This window comes from Schistocerca serialis, chromosome 5 (genome assembly GCF_023864345.2).
Source record: "Schistocerca serialis cubense isolate TAMUIC-IGC-003099 chromosome 5, iqSchSeri2.2, whole genome shotgun sequence".
Lineage (NCBI taxonomy): Eukaryota > Metazoa > Arthropoda > Insecta > Orthoptera > Acrididae > Schistocerca > Schistocerca serialis.
In genome coordinates, this window is record NC_064642.1 from 71,866,114 (window position 1) to 71,882,551 (window position 16,438).

Sequence of the window (16,438 nt, forward strand, 5' to 3'; positions counted from 1 at the left end):
GTAGAAAATCGGGGATTACCTTTTATCCTTGGAGATACTGCATCGGAATTATTTTCCAGTCCTTGAGGTTCTTTGGGTGGAACTTCATCATATGGTATTAATATGTCATTGGCAGTGACAGGGTGAGACACAGCTATACATCTGTTTCTTGTATTCACATTGGTTCCCTGTCTATCTTGGCATGAATTGGTTTCTACAGTACCGGTACAAAATCTGACCTTTCTTGCAGAGCTGGTTGTAAGTGTTTTTACTACATCACACCGTTTCCATGGGTTTGATACTGATGAAGCAATGTTCCTGCACAGTCTGAGCTTTCCTGTTTTGTTCAGGTGTAGTCCATGATTAGTGTAATCAGGCCTTTGCAAGAATAAATTGACATCAATTACTTTCACATTAACAAAATTAGATGACAAATTCATTATATATTCATTAAATCTGTACACTGTTTCGTTGACTTCTGGCTTGTCATAACAGTAGGGAACGGTACATAACAATAGCTTTGTATGATCAAGTGCTGCAGTCAACTTTTCTAAGTCTGGAATAAAGTTGTTTTTCTTACGAATGTCATTTATTCCTGCAAGGATAATAACTGCATCGTCCAAATTGAAATCACTAGTAAGATCTGATGCCCCTTCAACTACACCACTGAGGCATGCATTTGGTTTAACAACAGATGATGTGTAGTACTTGGGTTTCAAAAATTCATTTAGCAATGATGCACAGTTTCGCCCATGACTGTCCGATAGTAATAAAATCTTATTCGTTGGCTGACTCTCAATTGGTCTTTTTGTCGAATTTTTAGGAACATTGTCTCGTCCTACCACCTGAGTAGATTTCTCTGTTTCATCAATTTTATCACTTAAGGCACTAAAACGGTTGCTTGTATTCAGATGATATAACTGCTGAGAAACGAGATGTTTTGGTATCTTCTTGGGCTGGTGACAATTTGTGCTCTCGTCTTGGGATTCACTTTTGTTCTGTTGACTTCTGGCAGACAATGTGACATTTTCAGCTTTCAGTCTTTGCAGTTCTTCTAACAACACGGAAATTATTTCTTCCTTGCTGTCTATAGTGCCCACTTTTACGCAATTATCACATTTCCATATCACTTGTTTTGAGTCCACCTTTGCACAGTTATAATGATAAACAATTTTACACTTAAAGCACATAATACCTGTAACGACTTTCTTTCTGCATGAGCATAGTTTGCTGTTTGTTATTTCTTGAAGCGCAATTTCGTGGCTGTATGATGAAGTTGATGCTAAGCAAACACTGAGTTTCTCATTTTTTACTACCACCTTCATAATTAAATAACAAGAGATGCACTTCCCATCACTAAATACGTCGAACTTCTTACACTTCACACAAACTTCGGATTGTTTGCTTTTATTTGCGGAACTCATGCTGTTCTGTTTACCGATCGTCAACATGGTTTCTTTTTCACAGTTTATAGATGCATCACAGTTTTTTTCAGATACTTTTAACACAATATAACACGTAATACATAACTGGTCACAATACCAACCAATTCAGGAAAGCATTTAATCGTAAAATCAAAATTAAATGAAATATCATTTTTATTAAGGCTCACCACGTAAGTCGGCAACAATCAAAAAATAATAATAACAATAATAATATATTAAATTACGACGGACGCGAGAACTCGTTATATTACTCTGTGTACATGTTGCTTTGTGGAGCATTACTGACTACCTACTGAACTTTGGGCTTTGACCCTTTCGATGCTACACATGTGCACTTTGCATTCCGTACTGAGGCAGCTTTTGTTATGGCTCTACTTCCCACCAAATGCTGATGCCCATGCTGAGAGACAGCGTTCTGGCCAATATGAAATAACTTATCATCTGACTTTTCGAAAACTATTACATTAAAAATCCGACTTTTGCATATCTTACAGTGTGATATCTTCACTAGGTAAAGAATTGAATTTCTTTCTGTTATCCATCATACTTCTGTGCTACGTCAAGTTAAGTAAAACAGTGCACGAAATTTTACAGAGCTCGCAGAGATAAAAATGCACTGCATAAACTTTGTGCGTGCTTGATTTTATGACGTACACTGCAGCGAATGAAACATATTTAAGATATTGAAACTTTATTTATAATTGAGAGCACAATGATATCTCATTTCATTCACAAGTTATTAGGTTTCATAGCCAATGGATGGTCAGGTGCAACATGCCCAGTTCCATCCATGTGAACTTGCTGGCTGTTTTGAAATACTTATCATCCATTTTCAAGACAATTATCAAGCGGAAAAAAAATTGATTTTTGCACATCTTACAGTATGATATCCTTGCTTCGTAAAGCACTGAATTTCCTTTCGTTATATGTCACAGTTGCTGTGCTGCACCTAATTAAGTAAAACACTGCATGAAATTTTAAAGATTTTGCTGAGGTAAAAACACATTGCCTAACTCTGGATATGGTTGATTTTATTTCATACACTACAGTGAATGAAATGCAGCCAAGATATCAAAATTTTATTTAACGCTGAGAGCGTAAGAATATCTCATTTCGTTCTCCTGTTATTGAATTTTACACTCAAAGGATGGTTGCCCACAATGTATCCATTCACGCACTTGCACATCGCAAATCCTGTGGTCATAAAAATTGTCTTATAAACAATTCAAGATACTGAAATGAGGTTTTTTTTTTTTCTCTCTCCAGATGGTAGCATGCAATGAAGCACATATGTTGTATGATAAAAACACAAAACTTTTTTATTCATCGAGATGTGGCAGTATCTTGTCTCACAAAAGTGAGAGGTCAGCTGCTCAGAACAATTCAGATGTTGACAGCACTGTAGGACAATCCACGCGGCGCACTTATATGCTCCACAACAGCTGGGAAACACCACAGCACAACTTATATAAATCCCCACAGTAGCACAAGGGTTAATTCTTGTGAAGGTGATGTTACTTATATACAGGGTTTACAAACAGGGGTGCTCGCACAGTTCTCATTGGTGATAACGTTACCAAGACACAGTAAATGCCACACACTGCTGTTTACTTTTACAATGGCTCTGATAATCATTTCTATCCATTATTAACATAGCGAGGGCCTCTGTAATGACTTCCCATCTATTTTCTGTTACTTTAGGCTTTATACAGGTCACTTTTTACAGGTATGTTGCACTAAAGGTAATAGCACAACTCTGAATCCCTTTCCACTTGCTGAAAGATTAAATAAATAACTAGAAGAAAAGCGGAGGAGGGGTTCATAATAATATGTCACATGGAAGATTCAATTATTCAAGATGAAATATGATCACAACTAATGACGACGATAATGGTGATGTTGCTATATGATACAATCTCTGAGAAGATATTTGAGCCATACAGATCGTGTGGATATATGGCTAGAAATGCATTCGATGGGGGGTACACCCTCTCGAAGGTGGAGACAAAAGGTCTGCAAGATTAAAACTTTCAATGCTTGAAAGCACACGAGACCACACCAGGCAAGCAGAAATATTCTGCCTGTACTATTATTAGTTCCACACTCATAAGGGCTGTGAGAGCTGGAGCACCATCATCTAGTAATCACAATGCCATTCCTGCTACCAAAGGCATGTTTTTAGCATGGTAGGTAGGGTTACCCACAGGAAGTGCAGATATATCTTGGGTGCGAGATGTTATGGAAGTATGACTGGTGCCACAAAGCAGTCGCAAATAATCCCCGTCCAGACACTGATGCCGATTATGTGCTTGTGGTTCATTGCCAGACACCATCAGGGACGGATGACAGAAATCCTAGCACCAGTGACGTGCAGTGAACCAGTGACAAAACTGTCAGCATAGAGGTAAGTCCATTGGTAATATCACTTACATGTGTTGTTAAGCGATACAGATAGTCGCACTTTTAGAGAATGTTCCACATGGTCGTCTGGCTTATTCCATGCTAGCAGGCGACCTGCCTGGTGCTGATACCAGGGTCACTGCCAGAGATCTTTAAATTCCAATTTTAAGTGGGTGTATCTTCCTTGGAAAGTGTTTCCGGCCACATGTACATATGATCTTTTTTGCTTCTTACCCTATTGGGGATAGTTTTCTGCAGATTGTCCACATTTAGGAACACTATCCTCTATCAAAGTAAACCTTAAATGGCGTGTTACGGGCTTTTCATTCAAAAATATCTCTATAAAGTTATCTGTGTGGGTTAATTACCACAAAATTTCCTGTGGTAGCGTTTACACTACAGGTTCAGCCTAGAGGCCTACAGCCCCAAAATGTGACCCCACTTGTGGTGTCTAAGTTCTACAATATGTTATGTACGCAACCAACTGACATGTTACAATGTCTGCACCATCATCAAAGTTTTATTTAGTATTATCTGTTACTGTTTGTTCCTTTCTTCATCACAACACTTTTTCCTTGAAACAACCAAATGCCAATAAATCCTCAATATAAAAACAGAAAAGTGGAGTTTTCATCTGTATCTACAAATAAATTCTAACAATTTATTCATCTGTAACTGTGAACATGATTTAGAGCATTTTATTGAATAATTTTTTACACCTTGTATATGTTTTACAAAAGGTTCTGTGCATAGCTCTTAAGAGTCTTCTACTATAGTTTGTTTTTTTAAAAAAAGGTACAATGTACATATAAGATCAACTTCTGTTAATAAATAAATATTCCTAAAAACTTAATCTAGGTCTTTTGGTCCTAGGCTGGATTTCATCCTCTTTCACCTGAAGACCAAATTCTTCACACTGTTTTTCAAAATACTGGTTCAACCGAAGTCCTGCCCTGAAAAACAAAAGTAAATAAATAAATTTCTACGCAAACTGCACAGTTCTGAAACTAGACAGGATGAATGTTTGGTCATGGAAACAGCATACCCTATCCCTGCATGTAAAGATCTAGGTTAGAGTCCTAGTAGGGCACACAGTTTTAATTTCTTAGAAGGTTTCACAGCTATGGGGTAACTGTATGCGATGATGTTCACATCAAAACTGACTTTTCTCTGCTTTCTTGCTCTGTTCTACATCAATTTATGCTTCCTCTAAATTTGATTCTTTCTAAACTATTTTCAAGCATTTAATCAGCAATATAAGGTGACACCAAAAGGCAAAGGAAATTTTTTAATTTTGCAGGCTTTATACAACTGATTTTCAAAGCTTTTTTTTATCTTGTTGGTAAATGTTTCTGATGTATGTTTGCATTTTCAGCTGTTTGGAATATTTACTTTATTGTTTCAACCAAAAAGGTTATACCTGTTTTTGAGTGTTCAGCAATTTTTTACTTTATAAAAATATGAATGAAAGAATTTGCTTGAAAAATGGAATAAAGTGCAGCACCACAATCAAAATGTTGACTGTGGCTTTTGGCAAATCTACTATGAGTAAAACAACAGTTTATGAATGGAAATAACATTTCAAAGAGGGTCGAAAAGATGTTCAAGACTAAGACCACCCTGGAGGCCCAAACACATCCATTTCAGACAACAATGTTGAAGCTCAAGAAATAAAAGTGTTGAAATAACATAAAACACTGAATCACCATCAGAGAAGTTACTGGTGCTGTTGGCATATCCTTTGCCTCATGCCACACAATTTTTTTGGATGTTTGGCAGCAGCAAAGTTTAATCCAGAATCGTTAAATTTCGACAAAAATGACGTCATGTAGACATCACTCAGTCGACCCAATCCAGAACTGCTAAAAGAATATTATAACAGGTGACACAACATGGGTATATGGATATGACACCGAAACCAAGACTCTGTCACCTCAATGGTTAAATGCCTGAAGAGCCAAAACTGAAAAAAATTTGACAAGTTAGATAATATGTGAACGTCCATCTCACTGTTTTCTTCCAGCACAATGGGATACTGCATCAGGAGTTCCTGCCTTAGGGTTGTCTGGTCAATAAGGAATACTACCAGGAAGTTATGTGCTGTTTGCGTGTTGGAATCTGAAGAAAATGACCCATACGTGTTACTGATTTTTTGGCAAGAAAACAAAATTATTATTTTGCCGCAGCCATGGTGTTTTCTGCACATGGGCCCCTGCTACTTCTTTCTATTCCTGAGGCTTAAGAGAACCATTAAAGGACATAGTTTTGCCATCACTGATGAGATAAAAACAGAATCGTTGAAGGAGCTGAACACTATAATGAAAAGCGAGTTCCAGAAGTGCTTCCAAAATCTGAAAAAGCACTGTCACAAATTTATTATATCTGAGGGGGATTACCTTGAATGTAACGAAGTTGCTGATGATGAATAAAGATTCTATAACAAAAACAAAAATTCCTGTTACTTTCTGATCACACCTCGTACCACCACCACCAGATGGCATTATATTAAGAGAGATGAATTTGGAAAATGTTACAAGGACTGGATTTATTGTAGTAGTAGTAGTAGTAGTGGAGTCCATTGTTGTTCATTTGTTTTAGCTAACTGTAAACCATGTCATTTCAACACTTTTATTTCTTGAGCTTCAACTGACACCTATTATTTCCACATTCATTTTCCACAAGCCTCTTTTTTTCCTGCTTCAGTCCATGTCTTGCTAGTTTTTAAGTCTGACATTTCTTGGAAATGCTGCTGTCACAGGTTTCTTCTTTAAAAGGTTGTGGAGGTCCTCAGTCATAGTCCTAACTTCTTGAAGATTCTGTTTGACCAAATCCTATGACTATAATATCAATGAGTCACAGTTGGAATCCACCAATTCCTACAAATAACTAGGTGTAACAGTTTGCAGGGACGTGAAATGGTATCGCACACTCAGTCTTGGGTAAAGCAACTAGCAGACTTCGGTTTATTGATAGAATACTGGGAAAATGCAATTGGTCTACAAAGGAGACTGCTTACAAAGCATTTGTGTGACCTATTCTAGAATACTGCTCAAGTGTGTGGGACCCTTCCCAAATAGGAGTAACAGGGGATATTAAAACACCTACAGAGAACAGCAGCACAAACAGTCACAAGTTCGTCCGACCCATGGGAGTGTGTCACAGGAATACTGAAGTAACTGAATGGGCAGTCTCTAGAAAATCGATGTAAACTATCCTGGGAAAGCCTCTTTACAAAGTTTCAAAAACTGACTTTAAATGTTGATTCTAGGTCTACACTACAAACCCCCTACATATCACTCACATACAGAATACGAAGGCAAGATTAGATTAATTATAGCACACACAAAGGCATTTATACAATTATTCTTGGGACCTGAAGAAATCTTAGTAACTGGTACAATGTGATGTACCCTCTGCCACGCATTTGACAGTGGTTTACAGAGTAAAGATGCAGATGTAGGAGTGAACAAGGGGCAGTTTATTTTTTGAATGGGAGATTAGTACAAAATAACAAAAATTATGTATATGCTTGGTCCATCTACTTGGAATCATTCATGTTATGTGTTAATAGAACATAATAACTCTTTTTCCAATGATGACTCACATTTCCCACAAGCTAACACTCTTGACTGTATCAATAATGAACTTGCAAAACTATGAATATGGTTCAGCATCAGCTGCTGTATATTGCACAACAAATTGAACACACTGCATCGTCATTACATATTTTGTGCTCAACATTTTCTCTTATCGGGCTCATGATCTTTTTTAATATCACTATTTCCTTGGCTTCCAGCTGCTCATTCAGACATTCTACTCAATGTGAGTTATTAGCTAGATACCAGAACCTATGTTTGAATGTCTGCACTGAAGTGCCACAGATACGTGTAAAGCAATACAGACAATTTGTTATAAACACTTCTAGTCATCTGGTATGTCACTTCAATGTCAGTTCTAGATGTGAAGGCTTCTCTCTCAGAGATGTTCAGTTATATCAACTTTTCTACTGATTTAACTTTTCTGGGTTTGAGGTTAGATATAAACTCTTGTTTTTCCACAGGAGAACAGGAAGCCCACCTTCGTAACTTAAGATTTTAGTTTAAATGATCTGTTCTGTGGCTGCACAGTGCAAATATTAACAGAATCTTGCTAACAACTCTGAAAGCTAAGCAGACTACTGTCAGTTTCCAGCTCTTGTAACCATTCTGACCCCGTTTTTGACCCCTTCCATTATACAGTTTATCGCACCACTCACTGACAAAATGATCATGTGGCATTGAAGGTCAGGTGCTCCACCTGGGGAAGTTTGGCAGCTGAGATGCAAAACTGTCTCAGGTAAAGTCACATTGGGAGACTTGCATATCAATGACCACAAAATGATGAAGACAAAATACAACACCCAGTCCTGACCATAGAAAATCTCTGACCCGGATGGGAATTGAACCTGGGCCTGTTGCACAGCAATCAGATGGACCACTAACAGATGACTCTTCATCATATGGTTGGAAAGTAGAGGCAGGTGACCTTCACTTTGCCTAATACCAGCCACAATACTGTACTTATTCAAAGTCTCCACTCTTAATTTCACTTAAGAGGTGGTGAAAATTAATGTCTGTTGATTATTGAGTGTGGATGTTTCAAGTGCGTTTAAGTAATTTCATTATTGTAACTATTTTCATAATTAATATTATATTATTATGAGACTATTTATACAGCTAACATTATTGAAACCATACTTTTCATGCATGGTGTAATGTAATACAGAAAGAAAACTTCTGAAAGGATATCTGTTCAGGCATTAACAACTACATAACTGTTATTTTGCCTCTTACTGCGTGTTGTAACACTATACTGTGAGTGAATGATACAAGTGCCTCCACAGCCAGCCTAGAGACGTTGCCTTGCAACCTGAACAGAGGGTGCAACCACTGTGGTGTATGCACAACAGCCCAATATAAGCCCGGCACGTCAGGCCCTTGACCCTCACACATGTTTACTTACTTATTGTATGTTTATCTATGAGACTGTATATTGATGTGTTCTACAGTTATGGTTTGTACCATTCTAAACTTCATTTAGTGTTATTCTGAATTTCTTCATGTGGAAGCAGAATAAAACTTGATTGGTGTTACTTCTGATATTGTGTCTGTAAAATGTTACAAGACTATGGAGAACGTCACTCCAGTGTTGCAAATATGTGTATCACGGAATTGTGAACTACTTATTTTAAGGGTGTCGATAAGGTAGACATAAGCAGCTCACAGCAAAGGTCCCGTACAGTCCAAGGACTACATTTAAATGCACCAGGAAAGAAAACACTAGCTGAAAGAATATGTACTCTCATTTCAGGGAAGAGAAAAGGACAAGTGACAAACAAACAGAAAGTACAAGATGTTTTAAACGAGTTAAAACCAAAAATGTCATCAGCCAAATGCAGATTACCAGGTGGTTTAAACTGAATAGGCCAGAACCAAAAAATCAAGTCATCAGCCAAAAGCAAATTATGAGACAGTTCAGACTGAAGAGGACATAGTTGCACGAAGTGAAACTTCTACACACTCCAACAGTTAACTCACCTGCAGATTTCCACCAGCAAGCAGAAGCGCACACAAGAAGGACACCAAAAATTTATTACGGTAAGTTTATTAGAAATGCCATTAGATGAAAAACTAGAAACCGCCCGCTCCCACTAAAAAAAAAAGTTTCTAAATACCCAGATTTTGCAGTATTACACTGTAACGTACAGTCACTCATGAATAAAATTACCATGTTGGAAGCACTACTCCAATGTAAACTACATGTTAACGTAATTTTGCATTATTGAACATTAGCTGCAAAATGACAAAATAAAATTAACCTCAATCTCAGGACATGCAGCCAATCATTTTAGCCGAGAATTCTCCAAACATGGTGGCTCTGCTATCTTTGTGAAAGAGCAAATAAATTTCTGTGATGTCAATAAAAAGTTAAACTGTCCCAATTTACAAAAACTTCAAACTTTCCATTACTAAACTGCCCGATCTTAATTTCATAATTATTAATAAACATAGAGCACCAAGTGTAAATCAACCAGTCTTCATGAGCAAACTAGAGGTTCTGCTGAATGGGATCAGTGTATTAAATATGAAAATAGTGCTTTGTCATGATGTTGTTGTTGTGGTCGTCAGTCCTGAGACTGGTTTGATGCAGCTCTCCACGCTACTATGTCCTGTGCAAGCTTCTTCATCTCCCAGTACCTACTGCAACCTACATCCTTTTGAATCTGCTCAGTGTATTCATCTCTTGGTCTCCCTCTACGATTTTTACCCTCCACGCTGCCCTCCAATACTAATTTGGTGATCCCTTGATGCCTCAGAACATGTCCTACCAACCGATCCCTTCTTCTGGTCAAGTTGTGCCACAAACTTCTCTTCTCCCCAATCCTATTCAATACTTCCTAATTAGTTATGTGATCTACCCATCTAATCTTCAGCATTCTTCTGTAGCACCACATTTCGAAATCTTCTATTCTCTTCTTGTCCAAACTATTTATCGTCCATGTTTCACTTCCATACATGGCTACACTCCATACGAATACTTTCAGAAATGACTTCCTGACTCTTAAATCAATACTGGATGTTAACAAATTTCTCTTCTTCAGAAACGCTTTCCTAGCCATTGCCAGTCTACATTTTATATCCTCTCTACTTCGACCATCGTCAGTTATTTTGCTCCCCAAATAGCAAAACTACTTTACTACTTTAAGTGTCTCCATTTCCTAATCTAATTCCCTTAGCATCACCCGACTTAATTCGACCACATTCCATTATTCTTGTTTTGCTTCTGTTGATGTTCATCTTATATCCTCCTTTCAAGACACTATCCATTCTGTTCAACTGCTCTTCCAAGTCCTTTGCTGTCTCTGACAGAATTACAATGTCATCGGCAAACCTCAAAGTTTTTATTACTTCTCCATGGATTTTAATACCTACACCGAATTTTTCTTTAGTTTCTTTCACTGCTTGCTCAATATAAAGATTAAATAACATTGGGGATAGGCTACAACCCTGTCTCACTCCCTTCCCAACCATTGCTTCCCTTTCATGGCCCTCGACTCATATAACTGCCATCTGGTTTCTGTACAAATTGTAAATAGCCATTCGCTCCCTGTATTTTACCACTGCCACCTTCAGAATTCGAAAGAGAGTATTTCAGTCAACATTGTCAAACGCTTTCTCTAAGTCTACAAATGCTAGAAACGTAGGTTTGCCTTTCCTTAATCTAGCTTCCAAGATAAGTATTGCCTCATGTGTTCCAATATTTCTACGGAATCCAAACTGATCTTCCCTGAGGTCGGCTTCTACTAGTTTTTCCATTCGTCTGTAAAGAATTCGCGTTAGTATTTTGCAGCTGTGGCTTATTAAACTGATTGTTTGGTAATTTTCACATCTGTCAACACCTGCTTTCTTTGGGATTGGAATTATTATATTCTTTTTGAAGTCTGAAGATATTTCGCCTGTCTGATACCTCTTGCTCACCAGATGGTAGAGTTTTTTCAGGACTGGCTCTCCCAAGGCCGTCAGTAGTTCCAATGGAATGCCGTCTACTCCTGAGGCCTTGTTTCGACTCAGATCTTTCAGTGCTCTGTCAAACTCTTCACGCAGTATCATATCTCCCATTTCATCTTCATCTACATCCTCTTCCATCTCCATAATATTGTCCTCAAGTACATCGCACTTGTATAGACCCTCTATATACTCCTTCCACCTTTCTGCTTTCCCTTCTTTGCTTAGAACAGGGTTTCCATCTGAGCTTTTGATATTCATACAAGTGGTTCTCTTTTCTCCAAAGGTCTCTCTAATTTTCCTGTAGGCAGTATCTATCTTACCCCTAGTGAGATAGGCCTGTACATCCTTACATTTGTCCTCTAGCCATTTTGCACTTCCTGTCGATCTCATTTTTGAGATTTTCGTATTCTTTTTGCCTGTTTCACTTACTGCATTTTTGTACTTTCTCCTTTCAATAGTTTAATTCAGTATCTCTTCTGTTACCCAAGGATTTCTAGTAGCCCTCGTCTTTTTACCTACTTGATCCTCTGCTGCTTTCACTATTTCATTCCTCAAAGCTACCCATTCTGCTTCTACCGTATTTCTTTCCCCCATTCCTGTCAATTATTCCCTTATGCCCTCCCTGAAACTCTGTACAACCTCTGGTTCTTTCAGTTTATCCAGGTCCCAGCTCCTTAAATTCCCACCTTTTTGCAGTTTCTTCAGTTTTAATCTACAGTTCATAGCCAATAGATTGTGGCCAGAGTCCACATTTGCCCCTGGAAATGTCTTACAATTTAAAATCTGGTTCCTAAATCTCTGTCTTACCATTATATAATCTATCTGAAACCTGTCAGTATCTCCAGGGTTCTTCCGATTAAGTTGTGCTCTGTGCAGAATTCTACCAAGCTGCTTCCTCTTTCACCTACTACGTTTCCTTCTCTCCCTTTTCCTACTACCGAATTCCAGTCACCCATCACTATTAAACTTTCGTCTCCCTTCACTATCTGAATAATTTCTTTGATTTCATCATACATTTCTTCAATTTCTTCGTCATCTGCAGAGCTAGTTGGCATATAAACTTGTACTACTGTAGTAGGCATGGGCTTCGTGTCTATCTTGGCCACAATAATGCGTTCACCATGCTGTTTGCAGTAGCTTACCCGCACTCCTATTTTCCTATTCATTATTAAAGCTACTCCTGCATTACCCCTATTTGATTTTGTATTTATAACCCTGTAATCACCTGACCAAAAGTCTTGTTCCTCCTGCCACCGAACTTCACTAATTCCCACTATATCTAACTTTAACCTATCCATTTCCCTTTTTAAATTTTCTAACCTACCTGCCCGATTAAGGGATCTGACATTCCACGCTCCGATCCGTAGAACGCCAGTTTTCTTTCTCCTGATAACGACGTCCTCTTGAGTAGTCCCCGCCCGGAGATCCGAATGGGGGAGGACGCCATCATCATTTAACCATACAGTAAAGCTGCATGCCCTCAGGAAAAATTACGGCCATATCAGTCAATCATCCAGACTGTTGCCCCTGTGACTACTGAAAAGGCTGCTGCCCCTCTTCAGGAACCATGCATTTGTCTGGCCTCTCAACAGATACCCCTCCGTTGTGGTTGCACCTACAGTACGGCTATCTGTATCGCTGAGGCACTCAAGCCTCCCCACCAACGGCAAGGTCCATGGTTCATGATTTCAATATCAATTCTTCAAAAGACAGTAGTACCATAGATGCCTTGATAAATCTGACCAACACATTCAATATAATACCCACAACACAGTTCCTATCAAGATTAACAGAATGTACAAACTCCATCATGAACCAAATCTTCATTTCAGACACAAGTTACAAATGCATGAGTGGAATACTGAGCATGGTTTATACTGATCATGAGGCAAAAATGTAGCTGAGAAAAGAACTTTTTCTGAAGACACGTTAGAACTTTTAATTTCTTACTGGCTAAGGAAAATTGGGAAAGCGTCTCCATTCAGGACAATGTTGATAACATTTATGTAAGTTTTTATAATATATTTCTTCACTATTTTGATGTAGCATTTCCAAAAGAAATAAAAACAGTAAAACCTAAAAACAATACGCAGTGGGTAACAAAAGGCATAAAAATTTCCAGTGAGAGAAACAGATTTAAAATTAAACCAGCAAGCAATGAAATATCAAGTTGTCTTCATGAAGTACCCGATTTCAAATCGAAAGCATGTGTTCACCATATAGCAAAACTGTTGACAAAATTTTCAACTTTTTTCTAGAATCTAATGCCTTTCTAGATGTTTTCAAAATAGCAAAAGTTTCACCACTGCTAAAAAAGGTTTTTCTGATCAAATATCAAGCTACTGACTCATGGACAGCTAAGTTCCTATTGAAAAATTCTTTTATGACAGGCTTTTAAGTTTCATAAGTTAATATTCCCCTCCTACTGTACATTAACATGGTTTTAGAAAGTCTAAATTGACACAGACAGCAATTTTTGAATTTCTAGACTGCACTTTAAAATCTCTTTGTTGACATAAATTAGCTCCAGGCATTTTTCTACCCTGCCAAAAGCCTTCAATGTCCTAGACCAAAGCATCTGCTTGAAAAAATCAGAAAAATGAGGATTGAGAGGTGTGGCACATAGCTGGTTGTGTTTGTACCTTAAAAAAAAAGCCACAGGCAGAAGATATCACATCACTATGAATTCAACACTTAGGAACAAAACAAGGACCAACTCCTTCCTTTCTAGTGAATTATCAATAAAATATAGTGCACCGCAGGGCTCAACATTAGGTCCCCGGCTCTTCTTGATTTATGTGGATGACTTTGCTCAATATAAGAGCCTTCAAAAACTATCCTATTTTCCAATGACACCAGCATACTGGTTACTGGATCCATCCCAGAAACCTTGCAGTCAACAGCAGAAAGTTCTATGAAAAGATTTTCTAAGTGTTTCACAATAAACAAACTCGTTATAAATACTGAAAAAACTGTGTGTGTCGACTTTTGTTTATTTCCTCCGTCTAACCCAATATCTATTCAAGCACAATTAAAAAAAATTATCCCCTAGAAAATGTTTCATAAATTTTTGGGTTTGTGGGTTGAACTTTGATATGAGTCTAGCATGAGCTTATATCTGAACAATTCATATTCATCAACAGAAAACACAGGATGGAATAAAGCAGCATTTTACTGTCCCCCACCCCTACCCTTGTATCCCTCCCTGCCCCAGCCTCCTCCTTACACCCTTGTTGACTGAAAGTTCACTTTCTGACAGTCTTTTTATGTGTCTACCTGTGACTCAACATCTTCGCTATCTGTTCAGTAGCAAGTGTCCTTTTTCATAATACTGTTACAACTAATACTGGCCATCTATTTTCAGTTAAAAGGTGTTACATGCCTCTTACATACTGCTGCACTTAAAGTTATTTATATTTTTCTGATTGTTCCCACCAACATACACTGATTAGCCAAACATTATGACCTCTGCCCACTGCAATGTCGGATGCTCCTGTTGGCGTAGCGGTCACATGATGCAATAAGAAAAGTACGTAAGTCAACTAGATACGGCCCTAAAAAAAGATATACGCTGCAAATGGAGAAATCCAGTGAGATAAATGACTCTGCCAAAGGGCAGATTATTATTATGGAGAGCCTGTGAATGAGTACCTTGAAAATGCCGAAGCTGGTCGAATGTTCACATAGTATTGTCGTGAGCATCTACGGAATGTGGTAGAATGGCAGTGAAACTACCATTACACACCAAGTGTTTGGATGTCTGCGACTCTTTATACAACTAGGAGTTGGCAGGCTCGCCTGCTCTGTAAAGTAGGATAGATGGCGATCTGTGGCATTTCTGCCGAAAGAACAAATTACTGGTGCACGCATAAGTGTTACAGAGCACACCATTTAGCACACACTGATGAAAAAGGGGCTCTGGAGCAGACGACCCCTGTGTGTCCACACGTTGGCCCAACATCATCATCAATTATGATGTGGGCTTAGGATCAAGACTGAACCATGTATCACTGGAATTGTGTCGCCTTGTTGGATTAATCACATTGTTACACCAGGTCAATGGTCGTCTCCACAACTGCAATTATCCAGGCAAACAGCTGTTCAAAATGTACACTTCGGCACAGAATCAGGCTGGCGGGAGCAGTATTATGTTATAATAGACAGTCTCCTACACTTGCATAGGATCTGTGGTAGTAATCGCAGACAACAGGTCAGCTACAGACCATCTTCATCCCTTCATGCTTTATGTCCTCCCTAATAACGATGTCATCTATTAGCAGTAAACTGCCTGCGCCTCAAAGCTAAAATCTTGCTACAGTGGTTTGAGGAGTGTGCTGGTGAAATCCTATTAATGTCTTGGCCTCAAAATTCGCCTGATGTAAATCCGATGGTTCCCATCTGGGTCACTATCGAGTGCCACTACAGTGTACAAGTACACAACCCAGCGGCCAGTTATTTATGGGAATTTCATGACTTATGCGTACGTACTTGGTGCCACACAGCTCCACAAACCTACCAACGACCTGTAGAATCGATGATACACAGAATCTGTGATCAACTGTGTTACACAGATTGCCCAACAAGCTAATAAGCAAATTGTCATAATGTTTTGGCTCATCAGTGTACCTTCTGTATGTGTGTAAGGTCAATGTCTCATACCTTTTGTACCTCTTTTATCATAACAATGTATTAAAAAAAAATATAACAGTGACTCAGCACAAATAAACTGCCATTGCATTTGCAGATGATGAATGTGGTGATGAAGTGGGTTGAAGATACTAAAGAAGCATACCAAAAGAAATCTGATATTTTGAATACTATCTTCATTTCACATAAAAGATAAGAAACACACACTCTTGTAGAATGAGAAGGTGGTGGTGGATGTTAATATCTAACTAGAAGAAATATAGTACAAGACCACACTTGATGACATCAGTAATGAAGAAGCTGTCATTATAAGTTGTGAACACAGCAATTAACTCTAGTGCTAGGGCAATGAGGTGCAAATGAATCTTAACAGCAAAAGCATGTTTTTTGAAGATAGGTGAAAGAACGGAAGGGCAAGGG

At 38.3% G+C, this 16,438-nt stretch overlaps 1 protein-coding gene across 2 annotated transcripts in view; it reads right to left on the minus strand.

Annotated features, from left to right (window-relative positions):
- Positions 1 to 4,506: 4,506 nt before the first annotated feature.
- LOC126481491 (bromodomain adjacent to zinc finger domain protein 1A) overlaps positions 4,507 to 16,438 on the minus strand; it is a 145,886-nt gene continuing 133,954 nt past the window's right edge. For both annotated transcript variants that reach the window (XM_050105273.1, XM_050105272.1), the window contains one exon: positions 4,507 to 4,777. In XM_050105273.1, the coding sequence (XP_049961230.1) occupies positions 4,666 to 4,777 (112 nt within the window). In that variant the 3' untranslated portion in view covers positions 4,507 to 4,665. The remainder of the gene's footprint in view (positions 4,778 to 16,438) is intronic.